Below are 27,078 nucleotides of genomic sequence, written 5' to 3'. Positions count from 1 at the left end.
TCGATGAGAAAATTTAACGAAAGATACATTTAAAAAATTGAGAGATACTGAGTATTTATTAACCGAAGTGTTCTGAATACTTTTGAATTTTTAAACTCGAAAGAATAGTTATATCCAGTTATTTATTAAAGAAAAGAAAGATTACGAAAGATTGTATAATCGATAAGAAAATTTAACGAAAGATACATTTAAAAAATTGAGAGATACTGAGTATTTATTAACCGAAGTGTTCTGAATACTTTTGAATTTTTAAACTCGAAAGAATAGTTACGTTCAGTTATTTATTAAAGAAAAGAAAGATTACAAAAGATTGCATAATTCATGAGAAAATTTAACGAAAGATAGATTGAAAAAGTCGAGAGATTCTACAAAGTGGTTTCAAATTTTCATTATGCAAAAATAGATTCTGTCCGCGTAATTATTTGTAACGTCGATATCGAGATGTTCGAAGTGAATAACATTAAAATTGCGTCACTTTGTACGATACTTGACAACGTAACAAACTGGATAGTGCGTAACTGAAAGAGTACATTGAATTATTCGAAAATCGGAGAACAGAACTGGTAAATGTTAACAAACTTTCGATACTTTGTAAGGTCGTAGAGGTACACGACGTATTGTAAATAATCGTGTGCAGTAACAAACCGTATACACCGGGGAATGATTTACTACTGGCTTCGAGTTTCACCTAATTAACTTTTTGTAATTTCGTTTAATAGCGCTATATTGGCCCTGTAAATTATATTAATATTACGATACGAGACGTGCCGCGGAGTTTACTACACGGTGATTAATGAATTCTCGTACTCCTGTTGCTCGAAACGTAATTTAAAATTTCAACGGCCTCGTAAATTGATAAATGATTCCACGCTCGTGGCAAGAATAGTATAATAAAGAGTACAGAATCTTACCTAGGAAATTAAAATAAGCATTACGGACACTTGCGTAATCGGTACGTTCGAATTTTCAATGAATATTCAAATTGAACAACGAATCGATTTTTCCATTTACGTTGAGTAAGCATTTTCTAGTCAATGTCACGAGCACTGTACACGCTCCAAGTTTACGAACTTTATTGTTACGTATTCCAGTCGAATAAAAAAAAAAATCGTAAACACGTACTCAGTGATCGCTAACAAAATAAAAGAATTCTAAAATGAGTTTTCTTCCTATACTGACTAAACAATTTTTACTCAATTTGATAATTGTAAAGTCCGCGATTATTTTTTAACTCTCTTCAATTGAAACGAGGAAGAAAATCATAACACATGCTCAGGGATTATTAACCTTACCAAAATTATAAATTACTATTAATTTTAAAATATTTTTTTCTACAATAACTGAGTATTATCTACTCAAGTTTACAAATATTATATACCCCAAAGTCCCCAAAAATGATTTCTCAACCCCCTCCAATTAAAAACAAATAAACTGAAAAGAAGACGAAAAAAAAATCAAACAAATGCTCAGGTATCATTACCTTACCAAACCTATAAAATACTACCAATTGTAAAATAATATTTCTTCCTACAATAACCGAGTATTTGTAGGAGTATTTCCTCCTACAATTACCTACTCAAGTTTACAATTACTACATACCCCAAAGTCCCCAAAAATGATTTCTCAACCCCCTCCAATTAAGAACAAATAAACTGAAAAGAAGACGAAAAAAAAATCAAACAAATGCTCAGGTATCATTACCTTACCAAACCTATAAAATACTACCAATTGTAAAATAATATTTCTTCCTACAATAACCGAGTATTTGTAGGAGTATTTCCTCCTACAATTACCTACTCAAGTTTACAAATACTACATACCCCAAAGTCCCCAAAAATGATTTCTCAACCCCCTCCAATTAAAAACAAATAAACTGAAAAGAAGACGAAAAAAAAATCAAACAAATGCTCAGGTATCATTACCTTACCAAACCTATAAAATACTACCAATTGTAAAATAATATTTCTTCCTACAATAACCGAGTATTTGTAAGAGTATTTCCTCCTACAATTACCTACTCAAGTTTACAAATACTACATACCCCAAAGTCCCCAAAGTCCCCAAAAATAATTTCTTAACTCCAATCGAAAAGGGGGAAGAAAACAATACACAAACGTACACTAAACGATCACCGAGTAACACGTTGGTAAAAAATCGTCATTAATTCCGAACCGATACTTAATCCTACATTGATTACGTACCGCCGAAGTGCGCATATATTTTCCGGTACCAGGTGAAAAGAGAAAAGTGAAAGATCCGTGAACGTGTACTTACGTGGCATCTAGGGACACGGATTTGGTCGGCGGTGTAGCAATTAGCTGATGGAGCGCCGTCTCGGAGATGGAGAACTGCGAAATCGGGTCGTTGGTTTGATTCAGGCCCGAGTTGTTTCCGATCTGAGAGATGCACGAGACGCTCCACGGTCTGGGCCCGTTCGTTTTCTGCTTGGAGCGCATCACGACTTTCGGCGTGCTCGAGTCCAGCATCGGATGAGCCTCGTTGATCGGCGTCTTGTCGGCGTCGTCGAATATTTCTTGCGACACCGACTGGTACGTGTAACCGAGTGCACCTTCGAATCGACGGTAAGTTGCAACGCTGCTCTGGAGATCCTCCGATGAGACAGACTGTCTCTCCCCGTCGGATTCTTCTGTCGTGTACTCGCCACTGGCATCGCAGCTATCCAACGGCTGTAATTCACGCTGATTACAATTGTTACGAAACGTTGTAATTCCTCTTAGCCCTCGTTAGAGCCAACGCGCGCGAGCGACATCGTGGAGAATTCGAAACCGTGAAGCGTCTTCTATCTAGAGGGGGCACACCACTTTGACACGAGTCGAAAAAATTCATTTTTTTTTCTTATTTTCTTAAAGTTCGAAGCGTGTGGAATGTTGCGTCGAAAGGGTATTTTGAAATTCAAACATTTGGTGAAATTGCAGAGATAAATATTCTTGTTTTACGTTTAATTTGAAAAGTAAACTACACGTCCGAATTACTTTAAATTCTTTGGAAGTACACATTCGATTTATTTTAAATTCTTTGGAACTACATATTTGATTTACTTTGAATTTTACAGAGATATTCTGCACAGAGTATTCTACAATGTGGTCAACGATATTCTTTAATATGTTGATTGTACAGTTTTTCATAAACGTTTAAAGTCGTTTTCTTGGATAAAAATGATTGTTTTTTTTTCAAACTTCGACCGTTTCTACAATTATTAAAATTTTCGAAAAATCATATGCTACGTTTCGGATAATAGTCTATAGTTTATAAATCAATAACCTTTTTTAGTTCAAACCTCCCAATTTTTGTCAACTTTGGTCGTTGACAACAAGGTTGCACCAGGAGTTGTAGGAGTAGCGAATAAAACTTCGCCATTTTGTATAATTTTTACTTTCGCAAAATTGTAAACCGAAGCTGAAAGTTATACTTATATTCTCCGAAAAAGACTACATTTTTCATTTAGTAACTACTTAGAAAAAAAATTCGGAAAATTTACCCATTTTTTGACGTCTCAGAATGGTGTCTCCTCTTAATCCCTTACCAAGAAATCAATATTATTTAATCGTTTCTTAACCCTTTGACTACGAAAGACGTATATATACGCCTCTCGAAATCTATCAATATATCGGGAAAGCGTATATATACGGCTTTACAAGTCTATCAATATATCAGGAAAGTCGCAAATATACATCTTTACAAGTCTATCGATATATAAGGAAAGCGTATATATATACGTCTTTACAAGTCTATCAATATATCAGGAAAGCGTATATATACGGCTTTACAAGTCTATCAATATATAAGTAAAGCGTAAATATACGTCTTTCCAAGTCTATCAATATATACGAAAGTCGTAAATATACGTCTTTACAAGTCTATCGATATATAAGGAAAGCGTATATATACGTCTTTACAAGTCTATCAACATATACGAAAGTCGTAAATACACGTCTTTACAAATCTACCAATATACCCGAAAGTCTTAAATACACGTCTTTCCAAGTCTATCCATATATACGCGAAAGACGTAAAGACACGCCCTCTGCATGTTTCTTACTGTAACACCTTCACTGTTTACCAATCGTAAACGTATTCCCAGACCCCATTTTGGTCAATAATCAGTGGACAACCAATCGCAGCGACCATCGATGCACATCGCACTGCGATTGATAGTTCTCTCCGAAAGTGCAGTCAAAGGGTTAAACTCTATACACTCTACACAATCTAAAACACAAGAGATCGCACTGATGCGCCAGATCTCGAGATCGTGAAATTTCGTTCGGCGAAAGAGACGTGACCCTCTTGTCCGAATTAACGGATACCGAATGATCGTAGCGGAAAGAAAATTCCCGCGTGGTCTACGCCGCGCGAAATAGAACAGCGATCACCGAGTTGAACCGTAACAATAGCGATAATTACGACCTACCTGTGACGTGGACCGTCCTTCATGGCCGCGTACGGAGTTCAACTTCAACCACTCCTTTATTCGTGCGTATTTGGCGCGATGATTGTTCGTAATACCCTTATCGTCGAGAATGAGCGGTGGGAACGTCTTGGTCACTCCCGCGCGCCTCTCCTCGCCGACCAATTTCTCTACCTCTTTAATTAGCCTCTGGATGCTCGTCTTGTCGTTTCTCGTTTCGTCGTCACTGTCTTTCTCGCATTGAGAAGACGCGTCGGTTTCGTTTGAAGTTTCGTCGACGCACTCCATCCCGATCCCTTTCACGGGTCTCTCGCTCGTTTTCCCGGTTTCCTCGTCGAGGTGCCGGTTACGTGGCGTCTCGCCGAAGTCCAGCCGCACCAGGACGTTCGTTTTACGATGTTCCGTGACGTTGTTCACGTTCGACGACGTGTACGTCCACTCCTCCTCCGACGAGTCCTCCGCGACGATCGCGGCCTCCTCGTTCTGCTCGGAGTCGGTGTCCAGGTGTTTGAAGTAGAAGGTCGCGCAGTTCTTCGACTTCCGGTCGGACCTGATGCAAAACCACCGGGTAACGCGTTGGTTGTTGTATCAGGGTACGAGAAAAAGAGTATTGAGCATGACTCAAAGTAGAGACTACGGATAGTGGTTGTAATTTAGGATTAGTTTCACAAGATTCTGAACATCAACCCAAATTTATTTGCAAAACAATGGCCAGGGCAATGCGTTTGATTTTATTATGGTGGTAGATGAATGTTGTTGCGGTGGTATATACAAGGATATTGTTGTGGTGGTACAGGGTACGAGAAAAGATTATCGGAGGTGACTCGAAGCAGAGAGTGTGGAGCAGAGATGGTGGTTCTAATTTAGGATTGGTTTGACAAGTCTCTGAACATCCACAGAAATTTATTCTAATGCAAAACAATGGCCCAGGGCAATGCGTTAGATTTTATTGTGGTGGCAGATGAATGTTGTGGTGGTATATACATGGATATTGTTGTGATGGTACATGAAAAAAGAGTATTGGGGATGACTCGAAGCAGAGTGTGGATGGTGGTTGTAATTTAGGAATGGTTTCACAAGATTCTGAACATCAACCCAATTTTATTTGCAGAACAATGGCCAGGGCAATGCGTTTGATTTTATTATGGTGGTAGATGAATGTTGTTGCGGTGGTATATACAAGGATATTGTTGTGGTGGTACAGGGTACGAGAAAAGACTATCGGAGGTGACTTGAAGCAGAGAGTGTGGAGCAGAGATGGTGGTTCTAATTTAGGATTGGTTTCGCAAGTTTCTGAACATCCACCAAAATTTATTCTAATGCAAAACAATGGCCCAGGGCAATGCGTTAGATTTTATTGTGGTGGTAGATGAATGTTGTGGTGGTATATACATGGATATTGTTGTGATGGTACATGAAAAAAGAGTATTGGGGATGACTCGAAGCAGAGTGTGGATGGTGGTTGTAATTTAGAATTGGTTTCACAAGTTTCTGAACATACACCGAAATTTATTCTAATTCAAAACAACGGCCCAGGGCAACGCGTTATATTTTATTATGGTGGTATAGAATACGAGAACAAAATATTGGGGATAATTTGAAGTCGAGGCCATGGATAGTGGTATTAATTTATTATAGAATTTGTTCCACGAATTTCTAAACATCGACCGAAATGAATATCACGACTTTTGGGGATGACTCGAATTCGAGACGATGGATAATCTCGAAGCATCGTTCGAATAATTTTATACCCATTACCTATTCGTACTTGTTTTGTAAATCGCAAAGATTATTAATTTATAGCAGTATTCAAATTTTTACTCGCTCCAAAGTGTACATTTAATAGTTCTGTACGGTAATAGACAACCCTGCTCTGCAGAGTTCAATTTTTTACTAGAAACTATTATCACCTTCTTGGTAAGTAAAATATGTAAATATTAAAAAAAATTTCTTCTCCAATTTTTTAATTTACTATCCACAATACTTCGATAAATTTTCACGTGTCCAGGCGTAAAGATTTGCTCTTGAAAATCGTTACAAAATTGTTTCGTACACCCTGTACAACGCAGAACGCGACAGAATTTAAATCTTTGTACAGCTTTCGAACAATGTCGACTAATTTACCGTACAGTGCTCGTATTTTCAGTTATCTGCCGGCTGTCACCGTTATTCGTTTACGAACGTTAACACATTGTTAACCTACCGGGGAAATCACCCGGTTTCGCACCGTGAAGTATTGTCTCACGCTTATAACGTTTAAAGAAACCTGAAACTAAAGATAACACCCGTATGCAGTTGGTATGCAGATTCTTTTAGTCCCTTTCGACTCTCGAACGAGTACACAGGCTGCAAGACTTTCTTCTCGAAATTTACGAGGACCAGTTAATTGAGCAAAAATCATTTTCAGCGGACTTTCTTCGCGAAATTTACAAAGTAAAAATCAATCGAACAAAAATCATTTTTCAGTGTACTTTCTTCTCGAAATTGACAAAGAATAGATATTCCAACAAAAATAATTTTTCAGTGTACTTTCTTCTCGAAATTTATGAAAAATAGATATTCCAACAGAAATAATTTTTCAGTGTACTTTCTTCTCCAAATTTACAAAAAATAGATATTCCAACAGAAATAATTTTTCAGTGTACTTTCTTCTCGAAATTTACAAGGAATAGATATTGCAACAAAAATAATTTTCCACCGAATATTCTTCTTGAAATTTACAAAGTAAAATTCAATCGAACAAAAATAATTTTTTAGTGTCCTCTTTTTCGAAATTTACAAGGAATAAATATTGCAAAAAAAAATAATTTTCCACCGGAACATTCTTCTCAGAATTTCCACAGAATAATTAATCGAGCAGAGATAATTCTCCATCGAACTTTCATCTCGAACTTTAATCGAGGAAACTACTTTTCTATCGAACTTTCATCTCGTACTTTAATCGAGGAAAACTACTTTTCCATCGAACATTCTCCTCGAAATTCCCAAGCCCTTAATCGACGAAAGACAATTTTTCCTCGCTGCAAAATTGCTCCTTCCCCCAACCAAGAAGGGAAAAAAAAAAAAAAAATTAACAATGTCTCTATTCACAGACGCATCAAATTGTTCGAAAGACCGCGATAACGATCGATGAGAAACTCGGCGAATGTTTCCAGCGAGACGCGACGAGAGTTTTGCTTTCAAGTTTCCCGTTAGTAATCCCCCTATTACAGGAATTATGGAAGTTTAAGGCATGTTATTACCAGCAATTCGCGAAAAATGTACCTCGGCTCCTAGTCGAGTTGGCAAACCGTTGAGAAACAAATACCTAGAACGCGCTCTTACTCTCTATCTCTTTATCTCTCTCGCAAAAGAATATACTCTCTTACTCTCAATCTCTTTATCTCTCCCTCGCAAAAGAATATACTCTCTTTCTCTCTCTCTCTCGTAAAAGAATATATACACACGGCTTCCGTCGTCACTCGAGCGTATTCGCCGGTTGGTTTTTACGCGCGCGCGAGCGAACGCGCAACACACACGCCCACGAGATAAAGGCTAGATAAGGTGTCTTACGTGTTGAAGGAGGCGACCTCCTCAGTCGTTCTACGACGTTTCACTGGCTCGTTGGTAGCAAGATTGCTATTCGATTGTTCGACGCTTCCGGGCTGTCCGTCGATCTGATCGCAAGATTCCTCCTCGATGGACGTCGAGTTTGTCATCGGTACGGTATCGGGTGTTGGTGGCATGTCGTCCTCTTCGTCGTCGCTTACCGCGTCCTCTTCGATATCGCCCTCTTCTCCTTGATCGCCCAAAATCGATGCAATTCGGTTAACGGTATTATCTTGAGATTCTTCCGCTCCCTCGGACTTTGTGTCCATCACACAGAGCTGACATAATTCATCCTGCGAAACCAGATATTATAAAACGTTATCCGACCACTGTGTGTGTACATGTATACGTGCTCCCTCGAAAGTATACCAGAGTTCGAACAACGAATCATCACCGTGCCCCGAAGCCAGGCCTCGTAATCGATACGCGATTAGTTTCACCGTAAGAAGCGTACCGATCGGTTTAATATTTTTAAACGAATCCGAGCGACGCTCTCGATAACGAGACAAAACATGGAACGCTAGAACCGCGCGTTCACATCTCTCCGTTACGACTGCCCGGCCCGTGACGAACACGGCCAGATCGTCACGATAATTCTACACGATAAGAAGTTAATTATCGATCAAGCCGCTAACCGGAGCGCTAACGCAAACACCGATATATTCCGTCGAAGTGGTAACCGGTGACCAGAATATTTCCTACCGATGGACGCGAGAGACCTTGACGCGACGATCGCGTTTCTCAATGAAAGTATTATTCCCATTAGAGATTCTTTTTTTCTTTTTCTTTTTTTTTCTTTCCTCTCGATCACTTTCGATCGAAAATATCGCACGAGGTTTCGTACCGCGCGATAAGAGAAACGACAGTAATCTCGATTACCTCGCCGGGACGGCTACGTGACAATCTGCAAGTAGAGACCATGTCGTACGAGCATCGCTCGTGCCAACGTTCGATTGGAGTAATGTTCCCGTTTGCGAACAATACTTTGTGAACGTTTTAGTGTAGGAAAATTCTACTTTGCGAATGTTCGATTGTGAGAATATTTTGCTTTGGGAAGGTTCTGTTGCGCGAACACTGCTTTGTGAATGTCACATTATACGAATAATGCTTTGAGAACGTTTGGAGTAATGTTCCGGTTTGCGAACAATACTTTGTGAACGTTTTAGTGTAGGAAAATTCTACTTTGCGAATGTTCGATTGTGGGAACATTTTACTTTGGGAAGGTTCTGTTGCGCGAACAATGATTTGTGAATGTTGCATTGTGCGAACACTGCTTTGTGAATGTCACATTATACGAATAATGTTTTTGAACGTTCTATTGTAGGAATGTTCTGCTTTGCGAATGTTCGATTGTGGGAACATTTTGCTTTGGGAAGGTTCTGTTGCGCGAACACTGATTTGTGAATGTTGCATTGTGCGAACACTGCTTTGTGAATGTCACATTATACGAATAATGCTTTGTGAACGTTCTATTGTAGGAATGTTCTGCTTTGCGAATGTTCGATTGTGGGAACATTTTGCTTTGGGAAGGTTCTGTTGCGCGAACACTGATTTGTGAATGTTGCATTGTGCGAACACTGCTTTGTGAATGTCACATTGTACGAATAATGTTTTTGAACGTTCTATTGTAGGAATGTTCTGCTTTGCGAATGTTCGATTGTGGGAACATTTTGCTTTGGGAAGGTTCTGTTTTGCAAACACTACTTTGTGAACAGTCCCTTGTGCGAACAATGCTTTGTGAACATTCTATCGTAGGAAACTTCTACTTTGTGAACGTTCTATTGTAGGAAAATTCTACTCTGTGAATGTTTGTTTGTACGAACACTGCTTTGTGAACTTTCTGCAGTACGAACACTGCTTTGTGAACATTCTATCGTAGGAAACTTCTACTTTGTGAACGTTCTATTGTAGGAAAAATTCTACTCTCTGAATGTTTGTTTGTACGAACACTGCTTTGTGAACTTTCTGTTGTACAAACACTGCTTTGTGAACTTTCTGTTCTACGAACACTGCTTTGTGAACTTTCTGTTGTACGCTCACTGCTTTACGAGTATTCCATTATAGGAAAATTCTACCTTGTGAAAGTTCTGATGCACGAACAATACCGTGTCTGAACACACAAAGTGTTAATTTCCGGCTACAGGATGAAATCTGCACGCAACGATTCGATGTAAAACTGACGCAGTACGTTTCACGATATATCGTAAATATCACAGTTAAGAAATTTATATACGAAAAATGTGCAAAAAAAATATAACGCAAATAAATCCTCAAATAAATTGTACTCGTCTTATTCCATTTCTCAATTATCGAATAAAATTTGAACGTTAACCATTTATTTCTCCAATACGTGAAAATTCTCTTATAAGAACACTTTCGTCCCCGATTAGTTCGCATAACGGATGTTCGACTGCGCGCACGAAAAATGAAAAAGCTCTCCGTTAAGTACCTCGAGCGTACCAAGAAAATAAATTGTTGACGGGAAGTTGGAACCATCGTCTTTCCACCGAAAGAAACCAAGAGCTATAGTACACGTCTTCGCGACGTGCGTGTCCGATTCGTTTTATACGGGCGACTCGCTATACGCTATACGCGCTCGTTTCGCGCCAGATTTCTTTCCACTTAACACTTTAACGCCCGCTTGTTTTAGCCAACACGCTCGGCCACGTAACACCTAATACAAAAAGAGAAGTTTTCCTAGTAGAAAACAGCTAAAAAAGAATTCGTTCTCGACTGTTCTAATTCACATTGACATAGATTATAAACCGCTCAACTACTTTTATCGCACAATAATCGTAAACACACGTTCGACGTTAATTTCTTGAAATAATTCGATAATTTTCTCATTGAAAAAATTAATAGACAGTAACAAAAAATAGAAAAGACAAATTAACGGGAAAAAAAATTTGTTAATTCTCTCGAAAGCTACTTTCTTTGTAAATTATCCTTAATCGTGTACAATATCAAAGGCTTTATTAAATTTTTTTTCAATTTTCAACGTGTAATTTTTGTAACTTAAATAAAAATTGCGTCCGTCCTAAGATTATAGGTGGTTTCTAAAAAAAAAAACGCGAAGACGCGTCGAAGATTCCCAACTTTTGTAACCGCGATGGAGGAAACGTTGGATGTTGAAGTGTTAACACTCTCACAAGTCAGTGGCAGTATTCGAACGCTAAGTATATCCAACCGCGACTTATTTGTTGCTCGACAAAACGAAGCTTCGTCGTCTATGAAATTGCCCGTGACGCAACCATGACCGGCTTAAAATTTCACATTCTTTCGTCGGGCGTGCATTCGAAGTACGGTTTCCCAGCGAGCGAACGAACGAACGAACGCTTTCATTCGTTCGGTGCATTCGCGCTGGGTAACGACGAAAACATTCTAATCGTTTCGAGGCAAGAAAGACGCCCGACCACTTCCACGACTTTACAACACGGTGGTTTTCACTTTTGCGAATTTCTCGCGGGGTTCGCGATAACCGAGTAAGAAAGAAAAAAAGAAAAAAAGGCGATCGTTCGAGGCCGTTCCGTTTGGACCAATTGGAGAATCTGAAACGAGATTACCAACGAAAATTACTCACCGTGTACAAATTGGATATCCCGTGCGTATATTACGATACGATATTCGTCTCTGCCTACGAGGTTAAGTTTAGAAACAACGATTCAATTGCGCGTCACCTGTTCGTTCGCGTGCTTTATTTTCTCGCATCTCATTTCTCGCGGTAAATGAATGTTTACACTACGAGCGTAATAGAACGAACTTCGTGCAACACCGGTCTCGAATCCTCGATTTCGTCGAGCGATGCGGGTATCGGTGACTTTTGAGAGTAAATTACGATTTTAGAGGATCAATAGCGACGTCTTCTATTTGAATGCAAATTAATCTAGAGTTCGACAGTACCGAGGTGTCTATCTGTTGAATATCGTATATATAACTTTTGAAAAATTGTTTCGACAAACTTTCTAAAAACGTACGATTTCTAAAAATGGACAAGTATTTACGAGTGAGAAGGTCGGTTAGTAATTTTCTCGCGTTGACCCGTGTGGGTTTTAAAAAATTGGCAAACGTTTTAAGTCATCTTTTTGAGCACTCAAGATTTGGAGCAATGTTTCAAAATTTGAAAAGAATTTGAAAATAAAATTTGTAAGCTTGTATTATTTTAGTAGTAAATATCGATTTTGAAAGAAAAATCGATTTTTAAAGTTCGGAAAGAATTTGAAAATAAAATTTGAAAGTTTGGATTATTTTAGTAGTAGAAAATTATTCTCAATTTTGTTTAATTCGAAAAGAATTTGAGAATAAAATTTGGAAGCTTGGATTATTTTAGTAGTAGAAAATTATTCTCAATTTTGGTTAATTCGAAAAGAATTTGAGAATAAAACTTGGAAGCTTGGATTATTTTAGTAGTAGAAAATTATTCTCCATTTTTTTTAATTCGAAAAGAATTTCAAAATAAAATTTGAAAGCTTGCATTATTTTAGTAGTAGAAAATTATTCTCAATTTTTTTTCATTCGAAAAGAATTTCAAAATAAAATTTGAAAGCTTGCATTACTTTGGTAGTAGGAAATCGATTTGATAGAAAAATACGAGGAAAATTATTCTGAAATATTTAAAATTTGAAAAAAAATTCAAAATAAAATTTAAAAGCTTGCTTAATTTTGGCAGTAGAAAATCAGTTTGAAATAAAAACACAAAGAGTCGTTCTCGAGCTATCGTACCGATACGCTTGCACACGTATAATCTATTATCGCTTCTTCGGAGAACAAAACGACGAAGGACGAGGTAATGCAGAAAAATAACGAAACGTAATAACTTTCCGCGCGGCGACGTAAGGAACTGGTTTCCTTCGAGTGTAGGAAATAAAAGATTTGAAAAAAAAGATCGCTTCTGCCGCTACGAGGGAAAGGGTTGATGCAATGTAAGCACGTTCCTCAACGTCACGTACGTGTAATTACGCGTCAATTTCAATTTTTATTTTATTTCGCCTCGTGAATATTTCAGAAGGTAAAAGGCCCCGCGTACTTTCTCCCGGCGAGTTCTCATTCCGCTCGAGCAGAGCAACGCGCACGAACAAGAAAGATTTTCGAGCTTGCTCCGTGGAAAAAAAAAAAAGAAAAGAAAAAGAAATAAATAAAACTACAGAGGGGAAGAGAGAGAGAGAGAAAGAAAAAAAAGAAAAAATTACAGAAAGAAGAAGTACCGTTCCTTCGCACCATTCACGACGCCTCGCCCGTGCCCGCGCATCGTTCGCCGTACGTCCGCCATTTTAATAATTACAAACCGATGTGGTGCCCCGTATCGCGAAATTCTTTCGTGCATTTAAACCCGCACGAGATCTCTGCGAATACCAATTCGATGGCCTGGATTCGTGTCAGAAATTATTACCGTCTGTTGACTCAATATTCTCTCTCCACCTTTCGATAATAATCGAGCGATTTCCTACCACAAAAGAAATTCTTCGGGGCGGTTGAACTTCCTTGTGCCCGAGTGGCTCGTAAATACCGATTCAACGCCCCCGTTTCGCGTGGAAAAGGTACAGACCCTACCACAGGGTGTGCCCGAGAATTATTCATCGGATTATCAAGTTCAATAACCTTGAACTCGCGCCATCGTTTCGTACGAAATGGAACAGGGGTGAACTTTCGAACCGTTGATGAGAATGACACTTGAGAAGTTCCCGCAACGTTGTTCAAATATTTTTCAATTATACATTTGCAATAAGAACGGAACAAAGTCTACGATTAATCATCTGTAAAACGGACAATTTATATTAACCTTGTTCTCCGCTACTTTGTAAGGCTTTAAGTCATCTGTATAAGCAGTCTAAGATTTGGAACAATGTTTTAAAATTTGAAAATAATTTGAAAATAAAATTTGAAAGTTTGTATTATTTTAACAGTAAAAAATCGGTTTGAAAAAAATTACTCTCAATGTTTTACAGTTCGAGAATAATTTGAAAATAAAATTTGAAAGCCTGCATTAAAAAGGCTTCACTGTTATCATTATTCTAACAATTTCCATTAAAATAAAATTTCTAAATACGTTAGTTATCCACAAATATTTTCGTTACAACGCTAATAAAAAAATTTCCCCCCATCCAGCGACTATAGAAAATATACGTTTTGTGGTTTGAGAAACCCTGAGTTACAAGATCAAAGTCGTCGTTAATAACCCCACCGACTTGTTTTCATCTCCGGTAAATAAATGTTCGGTTTACTCGGTAAAAAAATGTCTCGCGTGCCTCGAAAAATACTCGTTTCGGTACACCCTACGCGGAATCCGGTTACGGGTGGGGGACGACATCGATTACGTTACCACGTTTTCGACCTTAACCCGTGGAATTTCGATCGGTCGCGTTCGTCGAAATTCGCCTTTGAAACGTGACACGCCGCGCCAGTTCCTAGAGTTTTTCATTTCATCGGTGGAACGCGCGACGTATTACACGATCGTGTACAAAACACGACTCGATTCACCGGTAACGACGAAACAAACTGTGATCGGTCGTAAATCAATTTCACTCGGCCGACAAAGAGACTGAACGTAGGAGTCTATATCTCTCTCTCTTTCTCTCTCGATCCGTCGGGCGTTCCACTCGACGCGCGGTAATAATATTGTCATTGCTAGCGAACGATAGATCATTCGCACCGGTAACGTGTGACGAGCAACGTTGCGCAACGATGTGCACGCTCCACGGAAGAGAACCGTGCGTGTTTCCATTGGTTTTCGTAACTTGCCCGATCGAACGACGAAAACCTAGGCGAAATGTACGGAAACCGATCTAGAGGAGCCGAGAGTCGACGCAACAAGAGTTCCATCGTTCCACGTTGCACCCGAGGGACCCGAATCACTTTGTTCTCGGAACGAGACAATGGACGCTAATAAGGATCACGCTCATTTCCATATCCAGGTATCCTTACCTCGGGTTTCGGCCGTGCTCCACATCTACGGCGAATGAATAACGACGCCCCCGGAGAGAGGCCATATCGCCGAGAAATAGGCTACACGGAACACGATTTCCGCGAGAAGAAAAATTATTAGATTGTTTGGAAAGTTATTTTGTCTTTTTTTTTTTTTTTTGGTGAAAAGGAAATACGATTTTTTCTAGAGTGTAAATATTTAATATTTGATTAAATTTGATGGTTTTATTGATGAATTTGTGATAAATTGTTTTGTTAATTAATAGTTTATTGAATTGTATATTCTTCGTTTTGGAAAACGAAATTACTTTCCGAACGAGAAGGAACGTCGTCTCGGTGAAAAGCCAACGAAACACCACGCGCCAATGAGAACGTTAATTGTGTATTCCGTGAAGCGACTGCGGCTTTACTTCGATTCGGATTCCGAAAGCGAGGAGATTGCCACGAAAATGGAGATAAAGTTGCGGTTTTCTCCTCGGAAATTAATGCATACAAACAAACAAACTAGTCCAGAGATCGAAACCGAAAGATACCTTCGAAGGTGGACGGTGCAAAGTTCGCGAAACTGTGTACCAGTTTCGAGGTCAGATTTTAGAGGTTATGGAACGGAAGAAGATCTTTTCAACCGACGGAATTTTCATCGATCTCGAATCAAAAATTTCGAAAATCGGTTATCATCGCGGTAGTGAACAAAAATTGAACGCAATTTTCACTAATCTCGAATCGGAAATTTAAAAAATCGGATATTACTTTTGGAGTAAAAAGGAAGAACGCCATTTTCACCGATCTCGAAGCGCGAATTTTGAAAATCGGATATTAAGATTTAAGTAAAAAGAAAGAACGCAATTTTCACCGATCTCGAATCGCGAATTTTAGAAATCGGATATCAACGTTCGAGTAAAAAAGAAAGGAACGCGATTTTCGTTGATCTCGAATCAAAAATTTCGAAAATCGGTTATCATCGCGGTAGTGAAAAAAATTGAACGCAATTTTCACCGATCTCGAATCGGAAATTTTAAAAATCGGATATTACTTTTGGAGTAAAAAGGAAGAACGCCATTTTCACCGATCTCGAATCAGAAATTTAAGAAATCGCATATTAACATTTAAATAAAAAAAAATGGAACGCAATTTTCACCGATCTCGAATCGGAAATTTAAGAAATCGTATATTAACATTTAAATAAAAAAAAAGGAACGCGATTTTCATTGATCTCGAATCAAAAATTTGGAAAATCGGTCATCATCGGGCGAACGAACAAAAATTGATCGCAATTTGCGTTTACCTCGAATCGGAAATTTAAAAAATGGTACATTACCACTCGAGTACACGTGGTCCGGTACGCTCGTGCGAAGTATGCAAGACGCTTCCTTCGCGCTTAAAACGAAACAATGGCCGGTTAGCTTATAAGGATCAACTTCGCCGCTCGGATGTCCATCCACGTATTCGACCGATCGCGATGGAACGCTTAAACGAACCGATTTGGCAATAAAGCGTTACACGTACACACCCGACACCTGTTGCACACCCGTACAGTTCACAGTGAAATCGATCGGAGAATATTTCACGTTACACTTGCGTCTCACTCGTATATACACGTGAACTCGTCACGTTCATTGAAAACATCGGGAATAGCCGACACATTACACGGAACATAACCTCCAACGGTATTATCAGGATAACCGTGTGTGTCTCGATACACCCGAAGCCACGAACGAAAGAATAATTGATCCGAGGCGGTAAACCGAGAGCAGTGTTGCACCGTCGAATCGCGAACGAGTAGCTGGTACAGCGAGCCGTGGAACAAAACCGGAAACGCTAATCCAAACATTCAGCGAGGTTCACCAACCGACACTGGGAGGAACAGCGTGCGCGCAAGATGCGCCAAGAGCCGTCGACCGAACCAGTCACTTTCAATTAACCGAAGTTCCTCCTCGTACGCGACGCGTGCTCCCACAAGAACACCATTGTTCCGCGGGGACAGTTCGGGGACGCCATACCGGTTTCACGGTTGCCACGCGAGAGAACACCCTCGTCGTCGTGGTCGTTGTTCGTTCGTCTCTCCACCGGCTCCTCCCTCTCACGGCGCAGGAAAGAAACAGAGAGAAAATCTCGGTTTCCCGAGAGACGACACTACGCGGTATACCTATACGCACCTCGAAGTAGGATCCGTCGCTGATCGAACGATTCTCGGAAGACGCGTCGGTGTCGGAGAGATCCGCTCTGGCCGCGGCTGGATCCTCGTAGTATCGCGATCTTGCGGCTCTGTGGTGTTTCGAGCGACTCGAGCGCGTCGAACGTGCCGACTGACCCGGGGATTCCCTTCCAGAACCACGCGAGTGTCTGCGGCTGAGTCGAGGCTGCTTCGTGACTGGCTCCTCGTCGCTGTCGCTACTGCAGCGGTAAGGCACAACGTTCTGAAACACGAAATCGCCGAATCACTTTATCTGATAATCCTCCGAGCAACGGCGTAGAATAGGGTAAATCGGACCGCTCGGGGCGACCCTGGGGACCCCACGGTCATTTTCGGGACTCTTTGTCCGCGACTTGGGGAACTCCGGGAGGAGAGACTTGGTGGGGATTTGAACGCACCCGAATGTGGGAGTTTCCGGGAGGATTTTTGCGCGGAGTTCCTTGAGGATTTTTTTCATTTTTTGATTTTGTCTCTCGTTTGGTAATTTCGAGGAGAGTTCAACGCGTGGAAATTATGGGAATTTTTACGTAATGTGATCTTTTTGGAGGAGAGTTCAATGCGTGGAAATTGTGGGAATTTTTACGCAGTGTTTCTTTCTTTAGGATTTTTCATTTTTAATTAGTTTTTCGTTTGACAATTTCGAGGAGAGTTCAACACGTGGAAATTATGGGAATTTTTACGTAGTGTTTCTTTTAGATTTTTAATTTTTTTGAAGGAGAGTTCAATGCGTGGAAATTGTGGGAATTTTTACGCAGTGTTTCTTTTAAGTTTCTAATCTTTTTGAAGGAGAGTTCAATGCATGGAAATTATGGGAATTTTACGGGGAATTTGTACGTAATGTTTTTTTCTTTTTTCTTTTGAATTTTTATTTAGCTTTTTTCCTTTTTCTTTTGAATTTTTATTTAGCTTTTTCCTTTTTCTTTTGAATTTTTATTTAGCTTTTTCTCTTTTTCTTTTGAATTTTTATTTAGCTTTTTCTCTTTTTTTTTTGAATTTTTATTTAGCTTTTTCCTTTTTCTTTTGAATTTTTATTTAGCTTTTGTCCTTTTTCTTTTGAATTTTTATTTAGTTTTTTCTTTTGAATTTTGAATTTTTATTAATTTTTTTTTATGACTTTAACCAGAATTAAACACACAAAAATGTGAGACTTTCCAGGAGAATTTTTGCGCGGAGTTTCTTGTGAATACTTAATTTTTATTCGGTTTGGTATTTGATGACTTTAAAGAGAGTTCAACGCATGGATATGCATGAATTTCTGAAGATATTCTTACGGAGTGTTTCTTTCTTGTGCATTAATTTTTCTGTTCGAAGACTTTGTGGAGAGTTAAATGCCTGAAAATATGAAACTCCGTCGAAAGTGCTTCTTGTAAATTTTTAATCTTTATTTAATTATTTTAACGACTTTGAGAGAGACTCGGAGAGCAGTTGAATGTCGAAGATATGGAACTTTCTATGGGAATGCATGAGATTAAAAAATGAATGGTTCAAGTACGTGAGAATGTAGCATACATTGGTAGTGATTTAAATATAGTAGATTAAATGAATTTGTCAGCGGAACAATATTCGAATCAAATTTTTCCAACGTCTTATATTTGCTCATGTAAAATAACGCATAGAAGAGATCGAATAAGAAACGTGCAACTAGCATTAGTTGAAACTAACGTATTCGGAAAATATAGTCTTTTACATAACACGAATTCATTGACAGGAAATTTAATTTGTGCATTCGCACAATAAATGTATATGAAAATGGTCTTCGGTGTATTTAAACGTCCACGTTACATTTTCATAATTTATACACCTTTTACGTTTCTAACAGAAGCCATTATTAATTAATATTTTAAAATAATATTTCGAGACCATTATTTGTCCATTATATAAACGTAACTCGAATACCCGGGAACAAGACACTATGATTAATTCAAACAAGGCTCGCAGATAATCTTGTTTGCAGTTCGTAAGGATTTGTAAACGTCAGTTAAGCGAATCGTTGGATAATGTTACCTGTAAGCTATTTAGACTTTGTTAAAAAATAATAAAATTGAATTGCTAAACGCAACGGACTCTTGTTGGAAATTAATTGCTAGCATCGAACACAATAAATTTATTCAATAATTATTATAAAAGATTTAATAATTTATTTCGTATCCGTGAAAAGAAAAACTCTGCTCGAATCGTATTAAAATTCTACGATATACGACAACACCATACGGTGAAGTTTTACGTGTTTGCAAAAAGTAAAAAATTTCTTCAAAGAGTAAAAAAAAATCGTTCGCTACCTTGCAATTCCGATCCCGTTTGTTTCGCGTTTTCTCGCGTGTATCGACACCTTCGTGAAACGAAACTACGTAGCAAGAAACCGGAGCCTGGGAAAAAATTAGTGGAGCAACGCGTGTCCAAAGCGCGAAACGATTCTTACGCGGCATCATTCTTATTCTCGATTCAACTAATTTTACTTTGGCCTCGGTCCAACCAACTTTTCCTGTGAATTCGTATAAAACCCCCTCCTCCTCTTCCTTCTTCACTCGTGACACGGGTCCGCGCACGTTCCCCAAAAATGCCGCGAACTACTTCCGCTAGACACACGTGGCAAAATTAGACAAATATTCGAACACCGTGAAAGTTCCATTTAGTGAAAAGAAACGTGGAAGTGAAATTTTTAAAAATTCCTCCTACTCGAATTTCAACTATTTACTTTCCAAAGATACTAAATTATTACATTTTCATAATATTTTCTGTAATTAAGATTAAAAACGTCTGTACAAAAATATTCAAACACACCATTGAAAAAAATCTCACGTTCGTTACATTCATCGACACCTCGAACTTTTACCAATCCTTCAATTTCAATTTTTTAACCACGGTTTCAAAATCGAAACGCACAACGATAATCGAAAAACGGTGAACACTTTTGAAAAAGTTCGGGCAATATCGCTAATTATCGTCCCGTTGCGCAACACTTATCGTACGATCGTGAACGAACAATACCGTTCTTCGATAAATTAACAATATTGTTGTTCTTTCTCTCTTCGAATCACTTGAGAAGAGATCTTTGAGTGATTGATCCCCGTACGAGCCCCCAAATAACTGTTGTCCTCGTGCGGTATATTAAAGTATATTTAATGATATTATACATTACAATGATACAAGTATTAAACGTAGTGTTGGTGATTGGTTTCGCTTTCTACTAAGGTAGATCGACCGCGTATTAAACTAAGCAACCGTCTTTGTACCTTCGGCACGCGTCTTGATCGTCTTTCTTGCTTAAGTCTTAGTACGTCTTTTAATTGTCTCGTCTTATCGTCTTCGCGACACACTCCTCGGACATACTCTCGTCGTCATACTTTGTCATACTGTCCCATACTGCGTGATACCGTCTTACTGTGTGTTACCGTCTTACTCTGTATCTCTCAACGTTCTTCTCGCGCTCTATATAGTCATTCCCATTAATTCTCTTTCATTCCAATCCTCAGTCTCTCTCACTTGAAACATTCGGTCACGTTCGGCCATCCTAATCGTTCGTCTTTCCCAAACACTCTTCACTTTCTCCGAACCACATATATTTCCTTTCATCCCCATACGTTCTCACGCTCGATCGTCGCGCAAGACCCCCTGTAAAGAATACTCGTGCCTTCCAGGAAAGCTAGCGGACCGATCGGCGCCAAATGTTTAGTTTAACTCAAGTCTGACCGAGCGCGTTATCTCGTTTAGGCCTAAGCGAACGCCGAAAATCCGATACTACATATCGTCACCGTTCCGATCATTTGCTTCGTAGATGTGTTTCCAGATCGGTGTAAAAATTCCGGTCGAAGGATCGAAAAGATTCGCGAGAAGGAGGTCTCGCTCGATCGTAATGCAACCGAAGAGTTTTTACTCGTTCGAAGTGTTACTTTCATCCACTTTTCCACGAGGCTGAATCGATCCTTTATCTGTGCACGAGTCATCTTCCGAGCGGGCAATTAAATCCAAGTAAAAGCGAGTGAAGCACGCCGGGAGTACGTATACACGCCACGTGAGGGTACAAAGATTGAAGACAATTGCGAGCTCACGGAGAACCCGTTTAATTGAAGCTCGGTTCATCAGGGCCCACGTTTAAATCGGCGATAAACGCTAGTCGCTCGTCGAAGATAACGCGAGCGAGCGAACGAACGAACGAGCGAACGAGCGAACACGAACGAGGGACCCGTGGCTACGCCAATGGGCGCAGCGTGGGCAAACGACACAACGTGACTAACGAAAGATGTTCGATGGACGCGACTGATACAGTATAGAGGAGTACGCGAGTATATCGGGCGACGAATAAATGCAAGATTAATGGCCGATTTCACCCGAGCGTCGACTAAATTTAGAAACCGCGATTTATAGGATTAACCGTACGTACACTTTGAATAGGGAAATTATTGCCGCATCAATGAGACGCGTACGTTAATTAGATACACGGTTCTATGTCAATTTTCTGCCCCGCGTTCGGAGGGGGATCGTTAAAATGGCTGAAATAATTGGAGTTGGTTTTTCGAGTCATCGTATCGCACACCGGAGATTATAAAATGGAGAAGTTGGGATGATTTCTTTTTACAAAAGTCGCGAGAGTGAATCAAACGCGGTGGAAGCTCGCGTGGAATATTTTACCGACTGTTTCGTTCTTTGTGAAACTGTCGTGTATGTGTGGGTGGGTGTGAGTTGAAAAAATTGTGAATTGGAAGAGCTTCGTGAAAGCTGGTATTTATTTATTTTTTTTAGAATGTGTGCGTACAGATAAAAAGTGCAGTAAAGGTTGTATAGGGTGTTTCACGATATCCTTTTTTTTTTTTTTTTTTTTGAAATTGTGTGTGCGTGTGAGAATTGAAAAAATAGTGAAAATCTACAAGAAAGTGGTACAAGGTGTTTCATGAAAAATGATATCTATTTTTTTGCAAAATGTGTACATGCAGATTCCAAAAAGTGCATCTAAAAGATTGTACAGGGTATTTCACAATATCCTTTTTTTTTTTTTTTTTTGAAATTGTGTGTGCGTGTGAGAATTGAAAAAATAGTGAATATCTATAAGAAAGTGGTACAGGGTGTTTCATAAAAGATATCTATTTTTTTGCTGAATGTGTACATGAAGTTTACAAAAAGTGCATCTAAAGGTTGTACAGGGTGTTACACGATCGTTGATATCTTTGTTTTTGCAAAATGTGTGGGTGTGCATTAAAAAAATAGTAAATCTGAAAGAAAGTTGTATAAGGTGTTTCACCAACGCCACTATCTACTTTTTTCTTGTTTGTATTACAGAACGTGTACATGTAAATTAGAAAAAAGTGCATCTTGTACAGGGTATTTCATTATCTTCGATGTCCAATTTTCTTTTTGCAGAATGTATAAATATGCATACAAAAATAATAATAAATAGTTGTATAAGATGTAGTCCCATATACATTTCTTTTCCGCACAAAGTGTGCGTATTAAAAACACACTCGATAGAAACCTAGCTATAATTTGTAAATTGATTCGTGTTCAGTGGTGTTCAACTCTAACGGGGAAACTGCACCGATTTCCATTCATAAATTTACAAACGATAAGAGGCAATCCTCGGTTCGTCTTAAACCGATTGCAAAGTTAATCCCTGGTAGCTAATTATCAATAATTGCGAAAACTACGTGGTAAATATGAAACAAATCTCTCGTGAAATACCTTAACGCCCGACAGATGCAGATAATAGATAAGCCAAACCTCGAGGTTGATAACGTGTAAGAATAAATGCAGGAACGTGATAAAATTTCGCCTGTTGCGTATACCGACACGATTAACGATAAATTCATCGTAATCGTATCCGACTCGTGAACTTTACTCGTTCTAAAAATTCCAAACTTCTATTTAAAACACTGTCTTCTATTTAATATAGAAGGTAACAACGATCGTTCGAAGAAACGTGTTATCGTTTAATTTCAATGGTGGTAATTAACGTTTTAGAAAATTTCCTCGCGTCGTACAATTACCGTGCTCGGTTACAAACGACGTATCGGTATATTTTTTTTTTTTTTTGTTCTTTAGGAGACCAGAGGACATCGATTTTATGAACTAATTGGCATGGAAGTTGCCATTGACAGATGTACGCGAGTTGCAACGCAACGTTCGAAACGTGTTTAGAAACACTCGCCGCTGTGAGACTTTGCATCACGCAAATGATCACGTTTTACGAGTTGATCTTCTTAAGGGGTTAATTTAATTGCTGGTCAAAGCCGGGTGAAAGGCGTAACTGTGAAACATTCCGATAACAATCGCCGCGTTTGCTCAAATCGCTTCAAACAGGACTGATATATCGCATCGAGAAGATCGCAATCCGTATATAATTGTATGAACTTTCTACGATGTATAAATAATACCGAAAATGTTCGCTACGGGGCAGAACTCGTTCCGCCGGGACGTGCACGGTTCTTCGTTCTGGAACTCTTGATAATTAATCGTTAATTAATATAAATTGAAAACGATCGTTACACGAGCCTCTCTCGAAGAAACGCGTTACGATACCTCGAACGCAGATCGTTCGCCGGAGATTTTAACTAGAGTTTATTGCAACGATTATAATTTGTCTATTTTAATACACTTTATCGAATGTGTGATCTCAAACATGTTGTGCAATTGAATCGGTCAATTATAATACAATTGTGGTACAACTTACCGGTGATTCAACGGTATCGAAAATACGAATAATCAGAAATTTATATTAATGTATTTTAATTTATCGATCTCTGTTTAAAAAAATATTCTTTAGAACAGGGTAATAGAATATATTATCAAGATTTCTAATGCACGATATACTATACAAAAAATTGTAAATTTTAACTGTTGGATATAATAGTAGAATTGATTTTAAGTGCAGAGACGATTTCGAATGAAAAATAATTATAATTTATTGCGTAGTGGTATTTTCTAGATAAAAAAAATACCCTCACTACGGGGTAATAAAATATACCAAGCCACCAAAGTTTCCAAAACGCAATAATTTTTTTGACAAAATTGCATATCTCGACAGGTGCATACAACCAGCATCGCTGAGAATCGAGTTTGTGCACAAAGACGGTTTCGAATAAAAACTAATTAAAATTTCTCAAACAGTGAACAGGGTAATAGAATATATTATCAAGGTTTCTAATGCACGATAAACTATACAAAAAATTGTAAATTTTAACTGTTGGATATAATAGTAGAATTGATATCAAGTGCAGAGACGACTTCGAATGAAAAATAATTATAATTTATTGTATAGTGGTATTTTCTAGATTAAGAAATTCTTTTCTCTACACGGTAATAAAATATACCAAGCCACCAAAGTTTCTAAAACATGTTAATTTTTTCCTAAAAATTGCAAACCTTGACAGATGCATACAACCAGCATCGCTGAGAATCGAGTTTGTGCACAAAGACGGTTTCGAATAAAAACTAATTAAAATTTCTCAAACAGTGAACAGGGTAATAGAATATATTATCAAGGTTTCTAATGCACGATAAACTATACAAAAAATTGTAAATTTTAACTGTTGGATATAATAGTAGAATTGATATCAAGTGCAGAGACGACTTCGAATGAAAAATAATTATAATTTATTGTATAGTGGTATTTTCTAGATTAAGAAATTCTTTTCTCTACACGGTAATAAAATATACCAAGCCACCAAAGTTTCTAAAACATGTTAATTTTTTCCTAAAAATTGCAAACCTTGACAGATGCATACAACCAGTATCGCTGAGAATCGATTTCGAATAAAAACTAATTAAAATTTCTCGTACAGTAATATTTTCTACATAAAAAAAATACTCTCTACACGGTAATAAAATATACCAAGCCACCAAAGTTTCTAAAACCCAATAATTTTTTTTGAAAAATTGCATACCTTAACAGATGCATACAACCAGCATCGCTGAGAATCAATTTCGTGCACAGAGACGATTTCTAATAAAAACTAATGAAAATTGCTCGTACAGTAATATTTTCTACATAAAAAAAATACTCTCTACACGGTAATAAAATATACCAATCCACCAAAGTTTCCAAAACGCTTTAATTTTTTTTGTAAAAATTGCAAACCTCGACAGATGCATACAATCAGCATCGCTAAGAATAAATTTCGTGCACAGAGACGATTTCGCGTAAAAAATAATAATTTTATCATACAACGATATTCTTTGATTTATCGTTTACACCTGTAAAATAATTTCCGAATATTCGAGTTTCGATATATCATTGATACGAGAGAAAAGTATAAATGTAAACCTGTTCGTTCGATCTCGGTAACGTCTCGGTTCGCCTAACGGAAAATAATGTCCGAACAACGAACGAGGAAACGTACACAGTTGCAGGGAATGCAATCGTGTACCCGGTGGGATAATTAGAAGTTTCGTTCCCGATTCCTTAAATTGAGCAAGAATCTCGACGCGAGACGTTGCACGTGGAAATCGCGGATACGAAGCGAGGTTTACCACAGAATCCGACGCTTGCGGAGAACAAAACAGCTACAGGGAACAAAGAGCCGCGGTGTTTTGTAATTGAAACGAACGAGCTTGCAACCGTTAATCGACTCACGGTAAAACACCATCGGGGAACGTAAATCGACCGGAACATCGAACTCTCGTAAAGCTCGCGTGTTCAAAGTTCGCGTTTTCGGTAGAAAAGACGCACACGCTCGCGCTCGCGCGAGCACGAAACCGTGTTCTATAATTAGTCGCGAGATGAAACTTCGGAAGAGAAAGCTAAAATTATCTCACATTCTGTAACAAAGACTATGAAGATTATTCGTATAAAAGTTACCGATACTGGTCGATAGTTGGGAGAAAGAGTACCACCGTGTACAGTTTAAAATAATGATACCGTGTTTAAACGTTTTGCCCGTGTTTGGTGAATCGATGTTTTCAAAGTATGAAAATGAGAGAGGGAGAAAGAGTGGCGTAGGAAGAACCAGTTTAACAAAATATATATATCATCGTTTTAACGAGTTGGTTGCTGTAAGAAACGTTTAGTATTGTAACACGTTAGAGATGTAAGGTAGAAAATTGATATGGGAGAAAGATCGATAGTCAAGGTGAACGAGGTTTTATTATTATTTTTTCTTTTTTAAATATTCATCGTGGTCTGATCAAAATTTCTTTGTATGGAAGAAAGTAAAAATTTGGAGGATTATTTACACTTTTTGTGTATCGAGTGATTCTTTGTGTCGTTGGTTTATATTTACAAATGGTTATTCTTGAACTTTCTTTTTCTCAATATTTTTTATATTTTTCGATTGTTAATTTCACCGTAGAGGATCAGAAGGTTCGAATGTATCGTTATTTCTACCGGAAGAAATATAAGTTTCTACAGGACATTCTGCGATATTGACAGCGGAAATTAACAAACGTTAATCGGTGACAATCGTCGGCTGATTATCACCTCGCAGAAATCTTAACGTCGTTACACGTTTTGCACTCGCGTCACACGTAAAACAATTTTCACGAACGTTGTAACAAGATAAAACGCTAATCGACGAAATGGAAAAAAAAAACACACTCGTTCACGAAGATTGAACAACGATCGATCGACGACGATAATATTGAAGTTATTAAAATAATAAATTTTCTATATTTTTGAATACGTGTAAAATGAATTTTACGTAAAAAATATAGAATCGCACTATCGGTAACGAAAAAAATTCACACACGGTTGACTCAGATCGAAAACGACGATAAAGTTATTGAAATAATAAATTTCCTGTATTTTTAAATATGTGTAAAATTATTTTTACATCGAAAATATAGAATCATACCATTGGTAACGGAAAAAATACTCACACGGTTAACTGGAATCGAAAACTCACGATATCGATGGATTGTAGACTCAACAACGATAAAGTTATTGAAATAACAAATTTCGTATATTTTTAAATACGTGTAAAATGAATTTTACATCGAAAATACAGAATAATCACACGATCGGTAA

General features: G+C 38.2%; 1 protein-coding gene across 5 annotated transcripts in view; it reads right to left on the bottom strand.

Moving 5' to 3' along the window:
• The window catches only part of LOC143144593 (uncharacterized), a 259,819-nt gene that overhangs the window by 88,266 nt on the left and 144,475 nt on the right, over positions 1–27,078 (bottom strand). For all 5 annotated transcript variants that reach the window (XM_076307173.1, XM_076307170.1, XM_076307169.1 and 2 more), the window contains exons 8-11: positions 17,089–17,349; positions 7,979–8,307; positions 4,430–4,976; positions 2,275–2,687 (exon numbers count right to left, since the gene is read on the bottom strand). In XM_076307173.1, the coding sequence (XP_076163288.1) occupies positions 2,275–2,687; positions 4,430–4,976; positions 7,979–8,307; positions 17,089–17,349 (1,550 nt within the window). The remainder of the gene's footprint in view (positions 1–2,274; positions 2,688–4,429; positions 4,977–7,978; positions 8,308–17,088; positions 17,350–27,078) is intronic.

The sequence above is a fragment of the Ptiloglossa arizonensis genome, chromosome 3, assembly GCF_051014685.1.
Source record: "Ptiloglossa arizonensis isolate GNS036 chromosome 3, iyPtiAriz1_principal, whole genome shotgun sequence".
NCBI lineage: Eukaryota > Metazoa > Arthropoda > Insecta > Hymenoptera > Colletidae > Ptiloglossa > Ptiloglossa arizonensis.
This window is presented reverse-complemented; position numbering and strand designations above follow the sequence as displayed.